The sequence below is a fragment of the Homalodisca vitripennis genome, chromosome 8, assembly GCF_021130785.1.
Source record: "Homalodisca vitripennis isolate AUS2020 chromosome 8, UT_GWSS_2.1, whole genome shotgun sequence".
Classification (NCBI taxonomy): Eukaryota; Metazoa; Arthropoda; class Insecta; order Hemiptera; family Cicadellidae; genus Homalodisca; species Homalodisca vitripennis.
In genome coordinates, this window is record NC_060214.1 from 129,884,081 (window position 1) to 129,902,332 (window position 18,252).

General features: G+C 42.0%; 1 protein-coding gene across 1 annotated transcript; it reads left to right on the plus strand.

Moving 5' to 3' along the window:
* Positions 1–13,648: 13,648 nt before the first annotated feature.
* LOC124368373 (collagenase 3-like) lies at positions 13,649–16,158 on the plus strand. Its single transcript, XM_046825658.1, has 2 exons — positions 13,649–13,780; positions 15,508–16,158. Exons 1-2 carry the CDS (start codon positions 13,649–13,651, stop codon positions 16,156–16,158), a joined length of 783 nt encoding a protein of 260 aa, XP_046681614.1.
* The last annotated feature ends 2,094 nt before the right edge of the window (positions 16,159–18,252 follow it).

The following is an 18,252-nucleotide window of genomic DNA, read 5'->3' on the forward strand; positions in this document are numbered from 1 at the left end:
ACTCAAACACAACATCGTTGGCTACCTAAGGAGATAATAAAACACAGTAGGATGAGTGTTTCAGCAGACTATTCTGACTGTGTGGTTCAGGAACAACGTTTTATTTGAGACTAGTCTGAATGACAGGGTTTTGCTCAAACAAAACATCGTTGGCTACCTAAGGAGATAATAAAACAAAGTAGGATGAGTGTTTCAGCAGACTATTCTGACTGTGTGGTTCAGGAACAACGTTTTATTTGAGACTAGTCTGAATGATAGGGTTTTACTCAAACACAACATCGTTGGCTACCTAAGGAGATAATAAAACACAGTAGGATGTTGTTTCAGCAGACTATTCTGACTGTGTGGTTCAGGACCAACGTTTTATTTGAGAGTAGTCTGAATGATAGGGTTTTACTCAAACACAACATCGTTGGCTACCTAAGGAGATAATAAAACACAGTAGGATGAGTGTTTCAGCAGACTATTCTGACTGTGTGGTTCAGGAACAACGTTTTATTTGAGACTAGTCTGAATGATAGGGTTTTGCTCAAACAAAACATCGTTGGCTACCTAAGGAGATAATAAAACAAAGTAGGATGAGTGTTTCAGCAGACTATTCTGACTGTGTGGTTCAGGAACAACGTTTTATTTGAGACTAGTCTGAATGATAGGGTTTTACTCAAACACGACATCGTTGGCTACCTAAGGAGATAATAAAACACAGTAGGATGAGTGTTTCAGCAGACTATTCTGACTGTGTGGTTCAGGACCAACGTTTTATTTGAGAGTAGTCTGAATGATAGGGTTTTACTCAAACACAACATCGTTGGCTACCTAAGGAGATAATAAAACAAAGTAGGATGAGTGTTTCAGCAGACTATTCTGACTGTGTGGTTCAGGAACAACGTTTTATTTGAGACTAGTCTGAATGATAGGGTTTTACTCAAACACAACATCGTTGGCTACCTAAGGAGATAATAAAACAAAGTAGGATGAGTGTTTCAGCAGACTATTCTGACTGTGTGGTTCAGGAACAACGTTTTATTTGAGACTAGTCTGAATGATAGGGTTTTACTCAAACACAACATCGTTGGCTACCTAAGGAGATAATAAAACAAAGTAGGATGAGTGTTTCAGCAGACTATTCTGACTGTGTGGTTCAGGAACAACGTTTTTATTTGAGGACTAGTCTGAATGATAGGGTTTTACTCAAACACAACATCGTTGGCTACCTAAGGAGATAATAAAACAAAGTAGGATGAGTGTTTCAGCAGACTATTCTGACTGTGTGGTTCAGGAACAACGTTTTATTTGAGACTAGTCTGAATGATAGGGTTTTACTCAAACACAACATCGTTGGCTACCTAAGGAGATAATAAAACAAAGTAGGATGAGTGTTTCAGCAGACTATTCTGACTGTGTGGTTCAGGAACAACGTTTTATTTGAGACTAGTCTGAATGATAGGGTTTTGCTCAAACAAAACATCGTTGGCTACCTAAGGAGATAATAAAACAAAGTAGGATGAGTGTTTCAGCAGACTATTCTGACTGTGTGGTTCAGGAACAACGTTTTATTTGAGACTAGTCTGAATGATAGGGTTTTACTCAAACACAACATCGTTGGCTACCTAAGGAGATAATAAAACACAGTAGGATGAGTGTTTCAGCAGACTATTCTGACTGTGTGATTCAGGAACAACGTTTTATTTGAGACTAGTCTGAATGATAGGGTTTTACTCAAACACAACATCGTTGGCTACCTAAGGAGATAATAAAACACAGTAGGATGAGTGTTTCAGCAGACTATTCTGACTGTGTGATTCAGGAACAACGTTTTATTTGAGACCAGTCTGAATGATAGGGTTTTACTCAAACACAACATCGTTGGTTACCTAAGGAGATAATAAAACACAGTAGGATGAGTGTTTCAGCAGACTATTCTGACCTTGTGGTTTTCTGGACAGAACAAATTAAGCACTTCGCTTTTGAAGGTTTTACCGAGAGAGTTTATATTGATTTTCAACTTATACATGAATTTATAAAATTTACAATACACCTATATTGTTAGCTCCATTATTATCAGTAATTATTAGATATAGTACTGCACTAAACATTTTTTAATACTATAAACCATACCAAAACACAGTGTTAAACTGTAAATACAATGCAAAATTACACTTTTTAGACCTGAATTGGAATATGAATATATTTGAGCTTCATAGAAGCAGCTAATACACTAGCAGACGTATTCATTGCTAATCTACTTGCATTCCAATGTGACAAGTATCACACCCCAATGTCCGCGTCTGTTGGAGGAACATAACAAACTAAACGAAACTGTTGAATAAAAGTATATACGTGATCGGTAGATCGGAATTGCCAATAAAGGGAGTACTCCTGCCCGAGAACTTTGAGATATCCCGAAGAACTACCTGTATAACTTACTGACAAATTAAACAAAACCTATTGAGTTAGTACAATAACCTTAATACTTGAAACTTAAAATGTGATTTTCCTACTGATTCAAATATCATCAATAAAGGGAGTACTGCTCCCCGAGAACTTTGAGATATCCCTAAGAACTACCTGTATAACTTACTGACAAATTAAACAAAATCTATTGAGTTAGCACAATAACATTAATACTTGAAACTTAAAATGTGATTTTCCTACTGATTCAAATATCATCAATAAAGGGAGTACTGCTCCCCGAGAACTTTGAGATATCCCGAAGAACTACCTGTATAACTTACTGACAAATTAAACAAAATCTATTGAGTTAGTACAATAACATTAATACTTGAAACTTAAAATGTGATTTTCCTACTGATTCCAATATCATCAATAAATGCTATCATCACTGATATCGTGTTTTAATATTACATAAAAGTGTATTGCTCGAGCTAAATACTAGATCCCAAGTTTATTATCATTTCATTTAGATATATGTGTTACTGTTACAGTATATGATCGTGTATTTGTACTCGTCATTAGCTGGTTTACAATTTAATCTACAATTTTATGTTTGCTTTAAAAAATGCTGAATGCTCGAACTAGATGTTGTTTATTTATGCTTTGTGCAGTATACGAGCAGCAGTATACGATTTTTCAGTGTTTGAATTATTAAGTTTTATTAAATTGAATTAATTAAAATTGTTTGAATTATCATCTTAGTGTATGTTATGGTCAAAAAAAAATCAAAGCTTGTCCCAAAAGGGTAAGTAACAAATAGATCACAAAATAATTTTTGTTTTGAGAGATAAACTGAAATATTACTCAGAAAAAAAAAAACGATGAATTCAAAATATATTTCTAAAATTATAAAAACATTTATAGAAAGGTGATGCAAGCCGCCAGTAGACCTAGCGCCCCTTGCGGACAGGGCTCTGATTGGTCGAGAGGGGGTCACGTGATCCAAGATGGCGGCTAAGCTCCGCCCCCTGCGGGAGAAATTCCCTCATGTGCGGGAGAAATTCCCTCATGCGCGGGAGAAATTCCCTCCTCACACTCTTATCCTAGTGTTTTGGGGTGATTTGGGGTGTCAAAATCGGTGGTTTTTCGTTAAAATCGGTGATTTTGGGTGTCAAAATCGTTGTTTTTCGGTAAAATCGGTGATTTGTTGGGTCCGGTGAGGGAGAAGAAACGAGGGACGGAGGGAATTCCAACATGGCTGCGCCCATGTATCACGTGATCAAAAAAAAACCAATATGGCTGCGCCCATGTATCACGTGATCAAAAAAAACCCATTATGGCTGCGCCCACGTAAACATAACCTCACTTTTTTCTCGGCGGGGATTTCAAATAAAACGACTCAGTAAAGATAAGCTATTTATTGCTACATAATCAGTGGTCACCGTGGTCAGCCTCCGGGTCCCTTGCGGTTACCTGTAAAAAAAAACCAGACATGTAACGACTGCAACCGCAAACTTCCTATTGGCCGGAATAAACGCGTCTCTGATTGGTCTAAAATAGCCGCCAAGCACTCTGATTGGTCGGTGTTCTACACAGTCGGCAGAGATTTCCCTGTCTCGCCAGTCTGGAGGTGAACGTCAAAGAGGTAAGACCTATGTCGCTCTGTTCCTTGATATTGCACAACATTGTGTAAAATTATCAAGACAAGAAAACCTCGCTAATTACTAATATAAATATAAAATAAATAAATAAAACATTACCTATCTAGATATTATTTTTTAATATATTACTGTTGCAATGGAATCTCAACCTATTGAAGTGGACCCAGAGTCTCGTAGGGAACTGGATCCTGTAAAAGTACTAGGAAAATACGAGACGTATGTAAAAAGATACAGAGTTTACGGTACCAAGACCACCTTCAAATTTAATACAGTACCAGATAACGTAAGTGAAATTGACTGGATAAAAACCGGATTTTCCAAATTAGTCGATGAAATGAAAGCGAATTGTTCAGAATCCGACTATCTCGGCTTCACTCTTCACAGTTTAAATTTGAAAACCAAAGAGCCGGGTTATGTAGCGTTTCGGCCGGTTCATCAAGTCAAAAGTGATGTTTTATTCGAAATTTTTGGTGGGATAATTCAAAGTAATGCCGAATCCGTAAAGTCAGCTGATACGTTTAGAGTAGAGTGTACTAGAATTAACCTTCCTGTAGGTAGTGGTAGAGTAAGACCAGGTTTTTATAATAACTTTAAAGAAGAATGTAAAGCACGTAGAGGTATCGTAGTCATTAAGAATAGCGATAATCTGTGTCTAACGCGTGCGCTGGTAGTGGCCAAGGCTAACGTTAAAAAAGATCCCGAGTATGAATCGATAAAAAAAGACAGATGTCAGAGACAAACAACAAAGGCGGAAAAATTGATGGCGAAAGCCGGGGTCCAAATGCCTGAACAGGGAGCGGGGATCCCCGAACTTAATAAATTTCAAGACCACCTGAAAAAGTATAATATTACAGTTTATAACTACAACAGTAAAGGCCGAGATGTTTATTTTTCAGGTACTAACTCCGATGCTCAGTACAAAATAAACTTGTTGTACCATAGGGGTCACTACAATGTAATAACTAGCCTAACTGCAGCTTTTGCGTGCCATTTTTTCTGCGAAGCATGCCATGTCCCTTATGACCACAAAGGTTTACACAGATGTTCAAATATCTGTGCTGCGTGTCAAACCGTTTCTCCACCGTGTAAAGAGGAGCATGGGGGAATTTTATGCCCTGACTGTAACATGACCATGAAAAATCAGATCTGTTTCGCAGCCCACAAGAGTCAACGATGCAAGTCTGTCAAAAAATGTTTACAGTGCCAAAGGCTTGTATTTCTCAACAGTCGTAAGTCAAAACATGTGTGCGGTGAAGTCTTTTGCAAAATTTGTAACGATTTCATGCCCCCGAACCATCAATGTTACATGCGGGTCGACACAAACAAACCAAAAACCCAAAAACCAAAGACTTTCTTTTCATTTTCTTTGATTTTGAGACCCGTCAAGATGAAATTTTAACGGAAGAATCTAGAGTTCATAAAGTTAACCTTTGTGTTTCTCAACAATTTTGTTGGAAATGCATTGGTGGGGAAAATTGCCAAAATTGTACCTCCCGCACTCGTGTGTTTAGACAAGACCCTGTAGTAAGATTCATGGATTATGTAATGGATGTTAGGAAAAGTTTTAAAAACGTATGTGTAATGGCTCATAACGGTCAGGGTTTCGACTTTCAATTTCTGTTAAAGTACGTTCTCGAACAAACAAAATTCACTCCAGAGCTAATTATGCGTGGCACTAAAGTGATACTTATGGAGTTAGACAATGTGCGATTTATCGATTCGCTAAATTATTTCCCCATGGCCCTCTCTGCACTACCCAAAGCCTTTGATCTCCCCCCGGAGAAGAAGAAGGGTTACTTCCCTCATCTTTTCAACACTTTGGCAAACCAAAATTATGTAGGCCCCATACCACCCAAGGAGTACTATTGCCCTGAATCAATGTTTGAGAAGTCTTACAAAGATTTTGAAAATTGGCACAACGATCAACTTAAACAAAATGTAGTTTTTGACTTTCAAAAAGAGATGGTCGAGTACTGTATCTCCGATGTGGAGATACTGGCGCAAGCGTGTATTAAGTTTAGAAACATGTTTTTGAAAGAATGTAACGTAGACCCGTTCATGGAAGCCGTCACCATAGCCAGCGCCTGTAATTTGGTTTTTAGACGGAATTTTCTCAAAGCCAACACTATTGGTCTAGTCCCAAAGAACGGATACCGTATGGTTGATAACCAATCGCCTATTGCTTTACAATGGCTTACTTGGGAGGAAGACCAACGCGGTATTAGGATCCAACACGCAGGACGGGAAAGAGAAGTAAAAATTGACGGTATGAAAGTAGACGGTTTTGACGGGGAGCGCGTATACGAATTTCAGGGCTGTTATTTCCACGGGTGTCCTAAATGTTTCAGATACGATAGGGAAGCATCCTTGCCCGATGATCCCTCAGACTCCCTGCACTTAAGGTTCGAGAGAACCAAATCCAAAATAGATAAACTCCAAAATTCCGGATACGAAGTTATTGAAATGTGGGAGTGTGAATTCAATAAAATAAAGAAAGAACAAAAATTGGATTATCTAAATTCTCTCCCCATTCTAAACACACTCCCACTCAATCCCAGAGATGCCTTCTTCGGGGGAAGGACAGGTAATGCTAAAACCTTCCACAAGTGCGAGGACGGGGAAACAATTCAGTATGTAGACGTTTGCTCCTTGTACCCGTTTGTCAATAAGTTTTTGCCTTATGTTTTATCCCATCCAAAAATCTTTGTAGGTGACAAGGAGTGTAGAGAAAGAGGCATGGAGGCCGAAGGACTCCTAAAATGTAAAGTATCGCCTCCGCTAAATTTGTACCACCCCGTCCTCCCTACACGTATGAATGGTAAATTAATGTTTGTTTTATGCCGTACATGTGGTCTAGAAATGCTAAACACGGACTGTAATCATAGCACCGAAGAAAGAGCATTGACAGGGACATGGACAATGCAGGAAATACGCAAGGCTGTAGAAAAAGGATACAAAATTTTAGAAATGTACGAGCTTTGGGATTATAAAATTATTACTTACGAAGACGGTGGCCTTTTTACGGATTTTGTAAATAAGTTTCTAAAAATTAAACAGGAGGCATCAGGCTACCCCTCCTGGTGCCTCACAGAAGAGGATAAAGCCGTGTATATTCAAAATTATTACGAGCACGAAGGTGTCAGACTTGACCCTTCCAAAAGTTGAAAAAAACGGGGGTCTTCGCTCTCTCGCAAAATTGATGCTAAATTCTTTCTGGGGAAAATTCGGACAGAGGGAGAACCAAACTAAAACTTCCATCATTAGAGAACCCGACGAGTTTTTTAAATTACTAACAAGTCCCGGGACACAAGTAAACGCCATTCAAGAAATTAACGAAGAGGTCCTCCTTGTTAACTGGCAGAACATAGACGAAGTCGGTGAATCCCTGCGAACCGTAAACGTTGTGCTCGCGGCCTTCACCACCGCACACGCTAGACTTAAGCTGTACAGTTACTTAGATCGAATAGGCAAACAAGTACTTTACTATGATACCGATAGTGTATTGTACATACGTAAGGAAGGTTTGTACAGTGTCCCCACAGGGGACTACTTGGGCGAAATGACCGACGAGTTGGTTGACTATGGTCCAGGGTCATACATAGTAGAATTTGTTTCCGGAGGCCCCAAGACTTATGCCTATCTTGTTTGGTCAACAAATAAAAACGCACTAGTTGAAGTTTGTAAAATAAAAGGCCTTAAACTAAATTTAAAAACTAGTGAAAAACTAAATTTTTCAAAATTAAAAGAAATGGTACTTTCTGAAAGCAAGCAATCATTAGAGATCACTGAGAACCGCATTAGGCGTACTAAAGACAGAAACATAATTACCGTAGAAGAGACTAAAATGTTTTAAAGTGACTGGACCAAAACGCAAACACGAAGGTAAGTATGAAACTCTACCATTCGGTTACAGTAAAAGGCTAAAAACTTACAAGTAACTACACTCTGATCCCATTAGTCGATTCGCTCGCATCTCCTCTGCTATTCTAAGTACACTCCTCCGATCCTCCGTAAGTTCACAGACCCGCCTTCCGCATATCAGTGAACTTTTTCAAAGTCAAGGTAATAACTCTTTGTTCATCTGACATGTTGACACTAACTAACTAACTGACTGACTTATAAAGACGCACGAGCCTCATACTCCCCACTATCACCGTCACCAATCGCAAGCGTGAGTCCTGTTCCATATATTGATTTTTAAAGACTTGCATATGACAAGGCTATGCCCCGGACAGCTTCAGGGGTTCTGGAAGCGCGAGTGAATGAGACCTCTAAGGCCGGCGTAAAACCTGTAAGCCCTGGGGTCACGAATGAAGGTCACTGGCGCGGCCTAACAGCCCGTAAACCTGAATGTTGTGTGTGAATGAGACCTCTAAGGCCGCCGTAAAACCCGTAAGCCCTGGGGTCACGAATGAAGGTCTCTAAGGCAGGCCTAAACTCTGTAAGCCCTGGAACCTGAATGTTGTGCGTACGACAGAACCCCTGGAGGTACCCCACTGGCACGGCCTGACCTAGAGAGAGACTATCTTAAGGACTTACCTACAGCCTCCAAGTATTTCAAGAACATTGCATTGTCCTCCTCTTCGTCGGAGTACCACCCTATAGGTCCCTCGAAAGGGACACGAGACCCTGATGCTGAAAAAAATCCGATACTCTGAGTATCTATCTGATTGAAAATCATTAGTAAACTTTTGAAACAAGTATTACGTACCTTTAGCGGTCGGCGGAGGAGGCGGTGGCGGAGGAGGCGGTGGCGGAGGAGGCGGTGGCGGTGGAGGCGGTGGCGGAGGAGGCGGTGGCGGAGGAGGCGGTAGCTCCTTGGCGAGGTACTGCCATAATACCACCAGCACCGTTGCCAACATTGTAACTGACTGACTGCGTTACAGAACGCGAGAGCTTTATGGAAGGGAGAGGTCACATGACCTCAAGTCAATGTCGCCGGGGAGGTGCGAGTGTTTCATTCTAACTCAAACCATGGCCGAGTCTAGACCATTCCAACCACGCTCCCTGTTTGACCTCGCTAAAAAAACCGTGGTCAAGCAGTTCCGTAATGACTTCCGTGCCCTTATGAATTTAGAGGTACCACGAACGGTCATGGACGCTCTCATGGAGGAGCACGGTAAATATGACTGCCTCAGTGCTGAGTGTGTACTGTACACACCACTTGGAGGTTCACACTCTTACTGCGACCTAACGTGTGCCATCACAGGTCTGGCTATAGAACCTTACTTCCGGATGTATTTTGAAAGTCTACGCCCCAACGCCTCCATTATCCATTTGATAAGATACCGTATGACCCCCAACAGTTACCTTCTCGGTACGGAAAGAAACCTTGCGCTAGAGCCGGAAGTTTTGATCCATACGGAACATGTATATTACTTTTCGCTATCTAGCGATGATATTGAACATATAGACAGGACATTACGCTGTAGGACTTGCAGAAGGTCTCTGCTAAAAAATGCGTGGAGAGTTAAATGCAACTGCCTCCGCTAAACCGTCTAAGCAACAAGGGATGGGACAGTATTTGATCACAGGGCGACAACCAGTTACTTCTGGATTGGCCCTCAAAATCAAATACTGTTTAACCTGGGCATCGAGCATGCGAGTGTTCGATGTGGGTGTTCCAAACCACACCACTTAGACGAATATAAATACCGGTGATATACAGATTAAAAATGTATAAACTTGTATATAGTGTTGATATCACTGTAAAATTGTAAATACTCTTGTAAACACTTATATTTGTGCAAAGTGTGAGGTCTCAGTGGGGGAGTCGGTGGTGGTGGGAGAGTAATCGTGGAGACAGTGGTGGTGGTAGTGGGAGAGCACTTCATTCTCAATCATGACGTGGAACCCAAAGAGCCTCTATGATCTTTGTCTACGGCAAATTGCCCGACACCGTATTGACTTCTTACGACATATCCAGATCCCCGAATCCATCCGTCGGGAAATTAAATCTAAACATCGCGAATACTGCTTTGAATTGGTAGTCAGATACAAAGAAGTTTACGACGGACGCAGACTACGCAGACTTTGTCATATGTGTGCTCGTGACCTTTCAGCTGTTCTTTGGCAAGAAGGATTGACGTCCACGTATTACTTCACGGAAGATACATTTTACACAATGCGTAGTTTATGGGAGTGCGCATTGTGTAAAACTCACCTCTTTTACTATACGACCGGGCGTTGCATGTGCGATCATTCCATTGTCTAAGCAACAAGGGATGGGACAGTATTTGATCACCGGGCGACAACCAGTTACTTCTGGACTGGTCCTCAAAATCAAATACTGTTTAACCTGGGCATCGAGCATGCTAGTGTTCGATGTGGGTGTTCCAAACCACACCACTTAGACGAATATAAATACCGGTATACAGATTATTTTTTCTTCATTTACAAAATGGACGCGATAGCGAAAGAACTGCACAAACCGGCTAGGCGTAACTACCCCAGACGCAGGGTTACGCTGAAAGGAATTAACGACCTGTATCAAGCCGACCTTGTAGAGATGATACCTTACTCGAGAGTAAACAGAGGTTACAAGTATATACTGACGATGCTAAACTGTTTCTCAAAATTTGCGTTTGCCGTTCCTATAAAGAACAAGACCGGCGCTGAAGTCGTGCATGCACTAGAATCTATACTGTCTAAACACAAGATGAAAAACTTTCAAACGGACCACGGTAAAGAATGGTACAACAGTCACGTTAAAAAACTTTTAAACAAACACAGCATTAACCATTACTCTACCCAATCACATTTGAAAAGTTCTATTGTGGAACGTCTAAACAGAACCCTGAAAGAAAAAATGTTACGAGAGATTTACGGCACACGGTAGCTACGAGTGGTTAAGTATTTTACCAGACATAGTCAAGGAGTACAACAGTAGTGTGCACAGGACAATCGGTATGAAACCAAAAGATGTTAGACGAAAACACGTAAAACAGATTCTCGCCCGCATAAATAAACATAATAAAGTGGTTAAAACAAAAAATCCCAAATTCCGTGTAAGCGATCAGGTTAGAATTAGCAAATACAAAGGTGTATTTAAAAAAGGATATCTACCCAACTGGTCAAATGAAATATTTACAATATTTGCGATAAAACCTACAAAAACCTGTAACGTATATATTACAAGACATAAGAGGTGATATTTTGCAAGGCGGTTTCTATGAACAGGAACTGATAAGAACCGCAACAGGAAATGCCTATCTCGTTGATAAAGTACTCCGGCGGAAAGGCTCCAAGGTCTTGGTGCGGTGGCGTGGTTTTGACGATACTCACAATAGCTGGGTAAACTCCAAAGATATTATTAAACCTAAAAAAAAAGAAAGTAAATTATAAAACATGATGCAATACCGTGGAACCGTCATTACCAAAATGAAGCTCGTAAAGCAAGCCACGACGTTTAACGTCCACAACATGGACGAGTATATAGGTAGCGGTTTAAGTCGCAAAAACAAAAACGGTCCGCTTTTACCAGACTCGATAAGAGGTTTAATTGTAGGTCCTTCAAACTGTGGTAAAACAAACGTGTTATTCAATCTGATCACCGATCCGAACGGATTACGATTCGAGAATGTGTACGTATTTTCAAAGTCATTGTACAAACCAAAGTATCAATTACTGGCTAAAATGATACCGAAGGAAGTAGGGTATTTCGCGTACGACGATAGCTCCCTGGTCATTAAACCGGACGAGGCTAAGGAAAACTCTTTGATGATTTTTGACGATATAGCTTGCGAAAAACACGGCAATATCCGCAGTTACTTTGCTATGGGGAGGCACAAGAACGTAGATACATTCTATCTCGGTCAAACCTACAGTCACGTACCGAAAACAGCTGGTCAGAGACAATGCAAATTTCATAATACTCTTCAAACAGGATGATATGAACCTACACCACGCTTACAGTGATCACGTCAATACCGATATGAGATTTGAAAAATTCAAACAGTTGTGCAGTATGGCGTGGAAGGACAAACACGGTTTTATCGTCATTAGCAAGGACGATGACATTGATAAAGGGAGGTACCGAGTAGGTATAGACAGTTTTGTTCAAGATCTATAATGGTGAGGATCTACACTTATAACGACATCAGAGGGTTCTCGGACCAGAGACTCCACAAAGTCAACTCAAATCTGTGTACGTGGTACTACCCGGACAAGAAAAAATTTTGCGGTAATTACTGTAGCAGACGACCACCACACGGTTTCCTTTTCAATAGAAGGTGTTGGAGACACAAACGCCAAGGACAGTACAGTGCAACCATTCCTCCTGTAATTCTGTTAATGATTTTCGTCCAGCAAACGGTTTTATAACCGCGATATCTGGATAGAATTTTTGAAAAAGAGCCAGGAGAAAGGTGTGTGTACCGTTTGAACTCGTTGTATACCACGAAGACATGTTAAAGTGTACTGTGCGGGAATCGCAGAACCTCTTGTCCCGATTCAGACCGTTTCCAGACCAATTCGGTAAGCTTGTACCGTTGAGAAACGCACACGGCGGTATATACTTTGCCCAAGTCTGTATAAAGATGTTGGAGTACGCTTGTAAAGTCCCACACACCTCACGTTGCATCATTCTCACGGAGCGAACTATACCTATTAGGAAACCCATTACAATCTACAGACAAGTATTGGCTTCGAAATGCTACAGCGACATCAGCTATAACGTGGCGTACGGGCCGGTCCCACGTGGACTACCGAGAGGCGAGAGAAACAAAGAGTTTGCGGCTGTAAATAATCTGTGCCAGAGCCTCTTTACTTCAGAATTTCTAAAGGTGGCCTTACCAACTGTCCCTATGTACTGTGAAATGTTCGGAATAAGTCTGATGGACGGAGTGTATAGTATTACAAACCGTGATCAGTTTGAGGCGTGGAGGAGATTTACAGGAGCCAATCCTTGTGAGTTCTGGCTACTCAACTCATACCTGATCCATATACACGGTAGGGTGAGGAACCCTATCGCTCGGTTAAAAGAGTACATGGATAAGACGGTAGAGAATGACAAGTACACGGTGGCCGAGATCCCGCAGTGGAGAGACGGATGGAAGAGAACGTTTGTATTTAGATCACGAGCGCAAGTGCAAATACCGAGATCAGTCTACTTCAGGAAACTGGGTACGGTAGCGTCACTTGGTGACATTATACACTACCTTAGAAAACACAAGAAACGCGCAATGTTTTTCAGACAAGTCGAACTACCGTAGTTAAAAGTGTCAACTCAACACGGACACGGTCAGTGTGCAATATGGAGCCAAACAAGAAGAAGGTAAGATTTGACGACAGAGTGAAGGTTCATTTCGTTCCAAGATACGATGAGTGCAGAGGTATTGATGTATCACATGTTTTTGAGCAAATGAGGAAAGCGTATATAAATGTTAAACGGACAGATGGTGACATCATTGATAAAAATGGAGCGGAACGAGAAACAGCTTACAGCCGAGATATCAAAGTTGAGAACGGCCATCAGGCGAAAGTAAAAGGAGTTTAAACAAGGGACTCTGTCTACCGAGATACGTCTGGAAAACCAGTACAAACCACTCCTGTCTGAACTGCGAAAGAAAACCAAGAATTCCGAAAATATAAAAATGGAACCTGAGGAAGAGCAGCAGGAGATAAAAGAGGAACTCTTCTCTCCCACTGTAACATCATCTCCGAGAGTACCCGCTTACTTACAGGACGACGAAGTGCTGGAGACTAGTGATACACCTTTACCCGAAGCAAGCGATATCCTTTCCACCGCTAAAGGACAACTAGAGGCTTCACAATGGGTGGAAAACACATTCCAAAATGCACTTACAGTCAAGTACATGAAGTCACTGATGAAGGACATTCCCAGTCAAAGAAAGATTGATTCCATATACGGACCACGCTATGATAACGGCACACTAATCATTGGAAACAAAGTGTTAAATTTCGATAGTAACGGCAGTATAGTCATAGATGATGTGTACTACAAACCTACGAAAGGTCTGTACGAATTAGTCTTTAAACGCGCACCGTTACATTACGATGAAACTGATTTGGTCACTTACAAGGATATATTGAACAGGACACACGCTCACAAAAGAGGTTACAATTATAAAAGTACCATAAACCGTAACAAATCGACAAAATACGAACTTGTCATTTCAAAACTATTTCCCAAAGCTTACTCGGTCAAAGGCTTCAAGGACATGTCAAACCCTGATCCCGTGTATTACGACGATCCGAATGAATTGTGTGAGAGATTAAAGGTTTTAATAGGTTCAGCTGAGGCGGGTAATACGGGTCATAAAAACGAAATTATAAACATCGTGGAAGAGTTGAGGGAGTTGAAACTCATCCGTGGTAGAGGAAATTCCAGGTATAGAGCATTGGTATAAAAAGTAAAGGATGTTCTCTTAGATTACAGTTTCAAAATGAGCGTGGACAAGTTTGGTCGCACCGGTGGTGAGACCGGTAAAAGAGGCCCTCCTGGGGTCGGGTTTCGCATAACGGTAGACGGTGATTACGATATCAAGGGCAAGCGGTTATGTAACGTGGCCGACGCCCAGCAGAGTCTAGACGCTATAAACCTGCAGACCTTGGACAAGAAATTAAATGGCACTAAAACAGATGTGACCCTGTATATGCTCAAGACACTAAATGTGAATAAACTCGATGCCAGAAATAACAGAATACCTAACGTAGCTAACCCTACGAACGAAGCGGATGCCGTTAACTTGCGAACGCTAAATAAAAGAACATTAACGTTCGATACTGAGATAATAGACGCTAAAAAGAGAAGAATAATCAACCTGAGCGATGGTGAAGGATTAAACGACGCTGTCACTCTGTCACACCTACATACTCTTACACCTATCAAGAGTATCAGAGATTCTACCGTTACTTTCAATAATTTCAGACTCTGCAGCGTTGGATGGCCAGTCGAGCCTAAGGACGCTACGACTAAATGGTATGTAGATAGTCGTATACCCCAAATGGGCAAAGACGGGCATTGGAGTTTTGGACATAAACGTCTGAGCGAGATTGAAGAGCCTCTATACGAGGGTGAAGCTGTTAATCTCAAATACTTTCAAAAACACGCCATGACCAGAGCGGTGCAAGATTGGAACGCGCAAACCGGTAAAATCACTAATCTGAGAGATCCTACCGACATGAGTGACGCGGTGACCGTGAATTACCTAGTGAGATTACTGAGCGAAGTCTATTACGGTATGTACAAACTACTGGCTCCGACGCTGGACGCTATACACTTAACCGATAAAGACGAGTGGATCAGGTTCAACATTGTCAACCCATACTTTAGGGACCCGGTGAGCAGGGTGGTGAGATCGAGATATAAGTAGGTTGTTGACATTTTTACCGTCAGTTTACTTTAGAACCTGGCGAGATGCGGTTCTCGGTATTAATTCTGTGTGTAGCTCCTCTGATAGCTGCTAATAAAACTTTGTTGTACTTGGAGAAATACGGCTATCTCAACAGCAACGGAACATCGCTGACTAACAATATTAAGGACGCCATTACGAGGTTTCAGGAGACGTTCGGACTACAGGTGACCGGATATGAAAACGAGGAGACGCTGAAGCTGATGGACACACCCAGATGCGGTAACTCGGACGAAGGCATAGCCCCGTTTTCCGTGAACCCATTAGTTAAATGGAACTCAACTCGGGTCACGTGGAACATGATTGGCTCTGGCATCCAGTATGCCAACATCGTTGAGAGAGCGTTTTCCTTGTACTCCAAGCACTCTGCTCTCGAAATCCGTAGAAGTTACAGTAATCCCACTATAATGGTAGTGATTTCCCCTAAGAAACACGTGGCGTACTACCTTAAAAGCGCTTGCAGTTACGATTTTGACGGTCCGGGCGGTGTTCTCGGCCACGCTTTTCTCCCTCGACCGTGGCTGAACCAATCGGATATACACCTTGATTTCGAAGAGGACTGGGACTTTACAATGAATATACCCGCACCGGAGAAGACTTCGTTCTTTACAGTGATGGTCCCACGAAATAGGCCATGCTCTCGGTCTTCAGCATTCGTCTGTGTTACGATCCGTAATGTTTCCGTCCTATTACCCGCCATCGGGTATCAACAACTTGTACGAATTTGATTTGGACAGAGACGATTAGCTTGCAATTCAGGTTTTGTACGGACCGCCTGTCCCCTCCTCCTCCTCCTCCTCCACGTCCACAACATCATCCACTACAACATCCACTACTACTACGACAACAACAACATCAACTACCACTAGGCCTACCACGCCTACACCTACAGAATTGGACATTTGTAATTTACGGCACAAACTCAACACGTTCTTAGTAGTGAGAAACAGACTGTACGCGTTTTACGGTAAATACGTTTGGATACTCAGCCTGAACGAAGCCCATAGAACGCGTGAAGAGTTTACCAATCCTCTGATAATTACAGAGTGGTTGACGTTCTTACCGTCGAACTTTAATAATGTCTCAGCCGTGTACCAGAGACCGGACGGAGACGTACTCATGATTGTGGACAGGACTTTATACGTTATAGATTACCCGTCACTTAGACTGTCCAATCAAAGACCCATTAGCAGAATCGTACATAACAGAATTAAGAAAGTCAATGCAGCGTTAAACAGTAATATGGGTAAGACCTACTTCTTTGTCGATGACAAGTTTGTCGTAGAGTTGAACGAATGCACCCTCACAGGCACCATGTTAGGGATGACCTCAAGCGTACTCCCAGGTGTTCCAGGATCTATAAAGGGTGGATTCAGGTATATAAACGGTCGTATTTACTTTATAACAGACAGTTACGTGCTGGAGTTTGACGAGTTTACCGGTACTGTCACGAAATCCGAGGCGGACATCTTCGACGTACTGCAGATTACTTGTGTGCGTGAATCGCTACTCAAACAGTTGTATAAAGTGATACGGTATATAAATGGCGAATCACAAGCGTAAATCAAACAGAGTGAAACGAGCTGTCAAGCGGGGCAGAGGTATAGTGACCAGCGCGCTGAGAAACGCACTGCCCGCTGTAGGCACCATAATAAATCGTGCTGTTGACGCTTTACCAGTTGAATTACACCTCCCCGGGGGTTTTCGGTACTGCGGGCCCGGCACCCGATTGTCTGAGAGACTTGCACGTGGCGATAAGGGTATTAATAAGTTGGACGAATTTTGTAGAATCCACGATATAGCGTACTCGAAATATACGGATTTGGAACACCGGCGAGAGGCCGACAAAGAATTGGCCAGAAGAGCTTGGCAAAGGGTGAAATCAGGAGACGCTAGTGTAGGAGAAAAGGCTGCGGCCTTAGCAGTGACTGCGGCCATGAAAGCTAAAACAGCGTTTGGGGGTGGGAGAAAGAAAAAAACAAAGGCAAAGCGAGGGAGGGGTAAGTCAAAAGGGCGAGGTCTCTACCTGAAACCTTACCCAAAGAGGGGAGGTGGTGGTGGGGTGAGGAAAAGGAAGAGGTGTTGTAAAAAAAAAACAACAACAATCTCGATACCGATAAAACCTCTAACAAACCACGAGTTGATCCGTTACGCGAGGTTACTCGATATTCCGAACTTTCGAGGTGTATACATGAGGGACACACTGCCCAAGACCCCGCGGCTGTACGAGTCGGCCATAGTAAATCTGGACAGTTCACGAGGTGAAGGAACGCACTGGGTCTGTTATAAGAAACTAGGAAATAGAGTGTACTACTTTGACAGTTTTGGTAATCTGAGACCGCCGGTAGAACTCGTATCTTACTTTGGGTCCGGTGTCAGTGTACAGTATAACTATGAGCGTAAACAGTCTGATGACTCAGTAGTCTGCGGACACTTGTGTTTGAAGTTTCTAGCAAATAATGTTTTCACTTAGCGGTGTGGCCCCGCACGTATCTTGTGAGGTCTTTCCACCAATGGATTTGAGCGATGGGGAGTACGAAATCGGCCTAATTGACCTGTCCACGTACTATACAATTCCGAACATTGAAAAGGGTGTAAATGACAAGTTTCACTACGGAAACGGTAAAGAGATAGTAATAGATGAAGGGACGTACGAAATTGAAAACATTGAAGAATATATCAAGTCGCACATTGACGGAGGCGTGACGTTCAGTCTTAAGGCAAACAATAACACTCTAAGGTCCGAAGTATCGTGCAGCGAAGCGATACATTTCGAAATATCGGGATCCCTAGATCCTGTACTAGGTTTCACCGCGAAAATG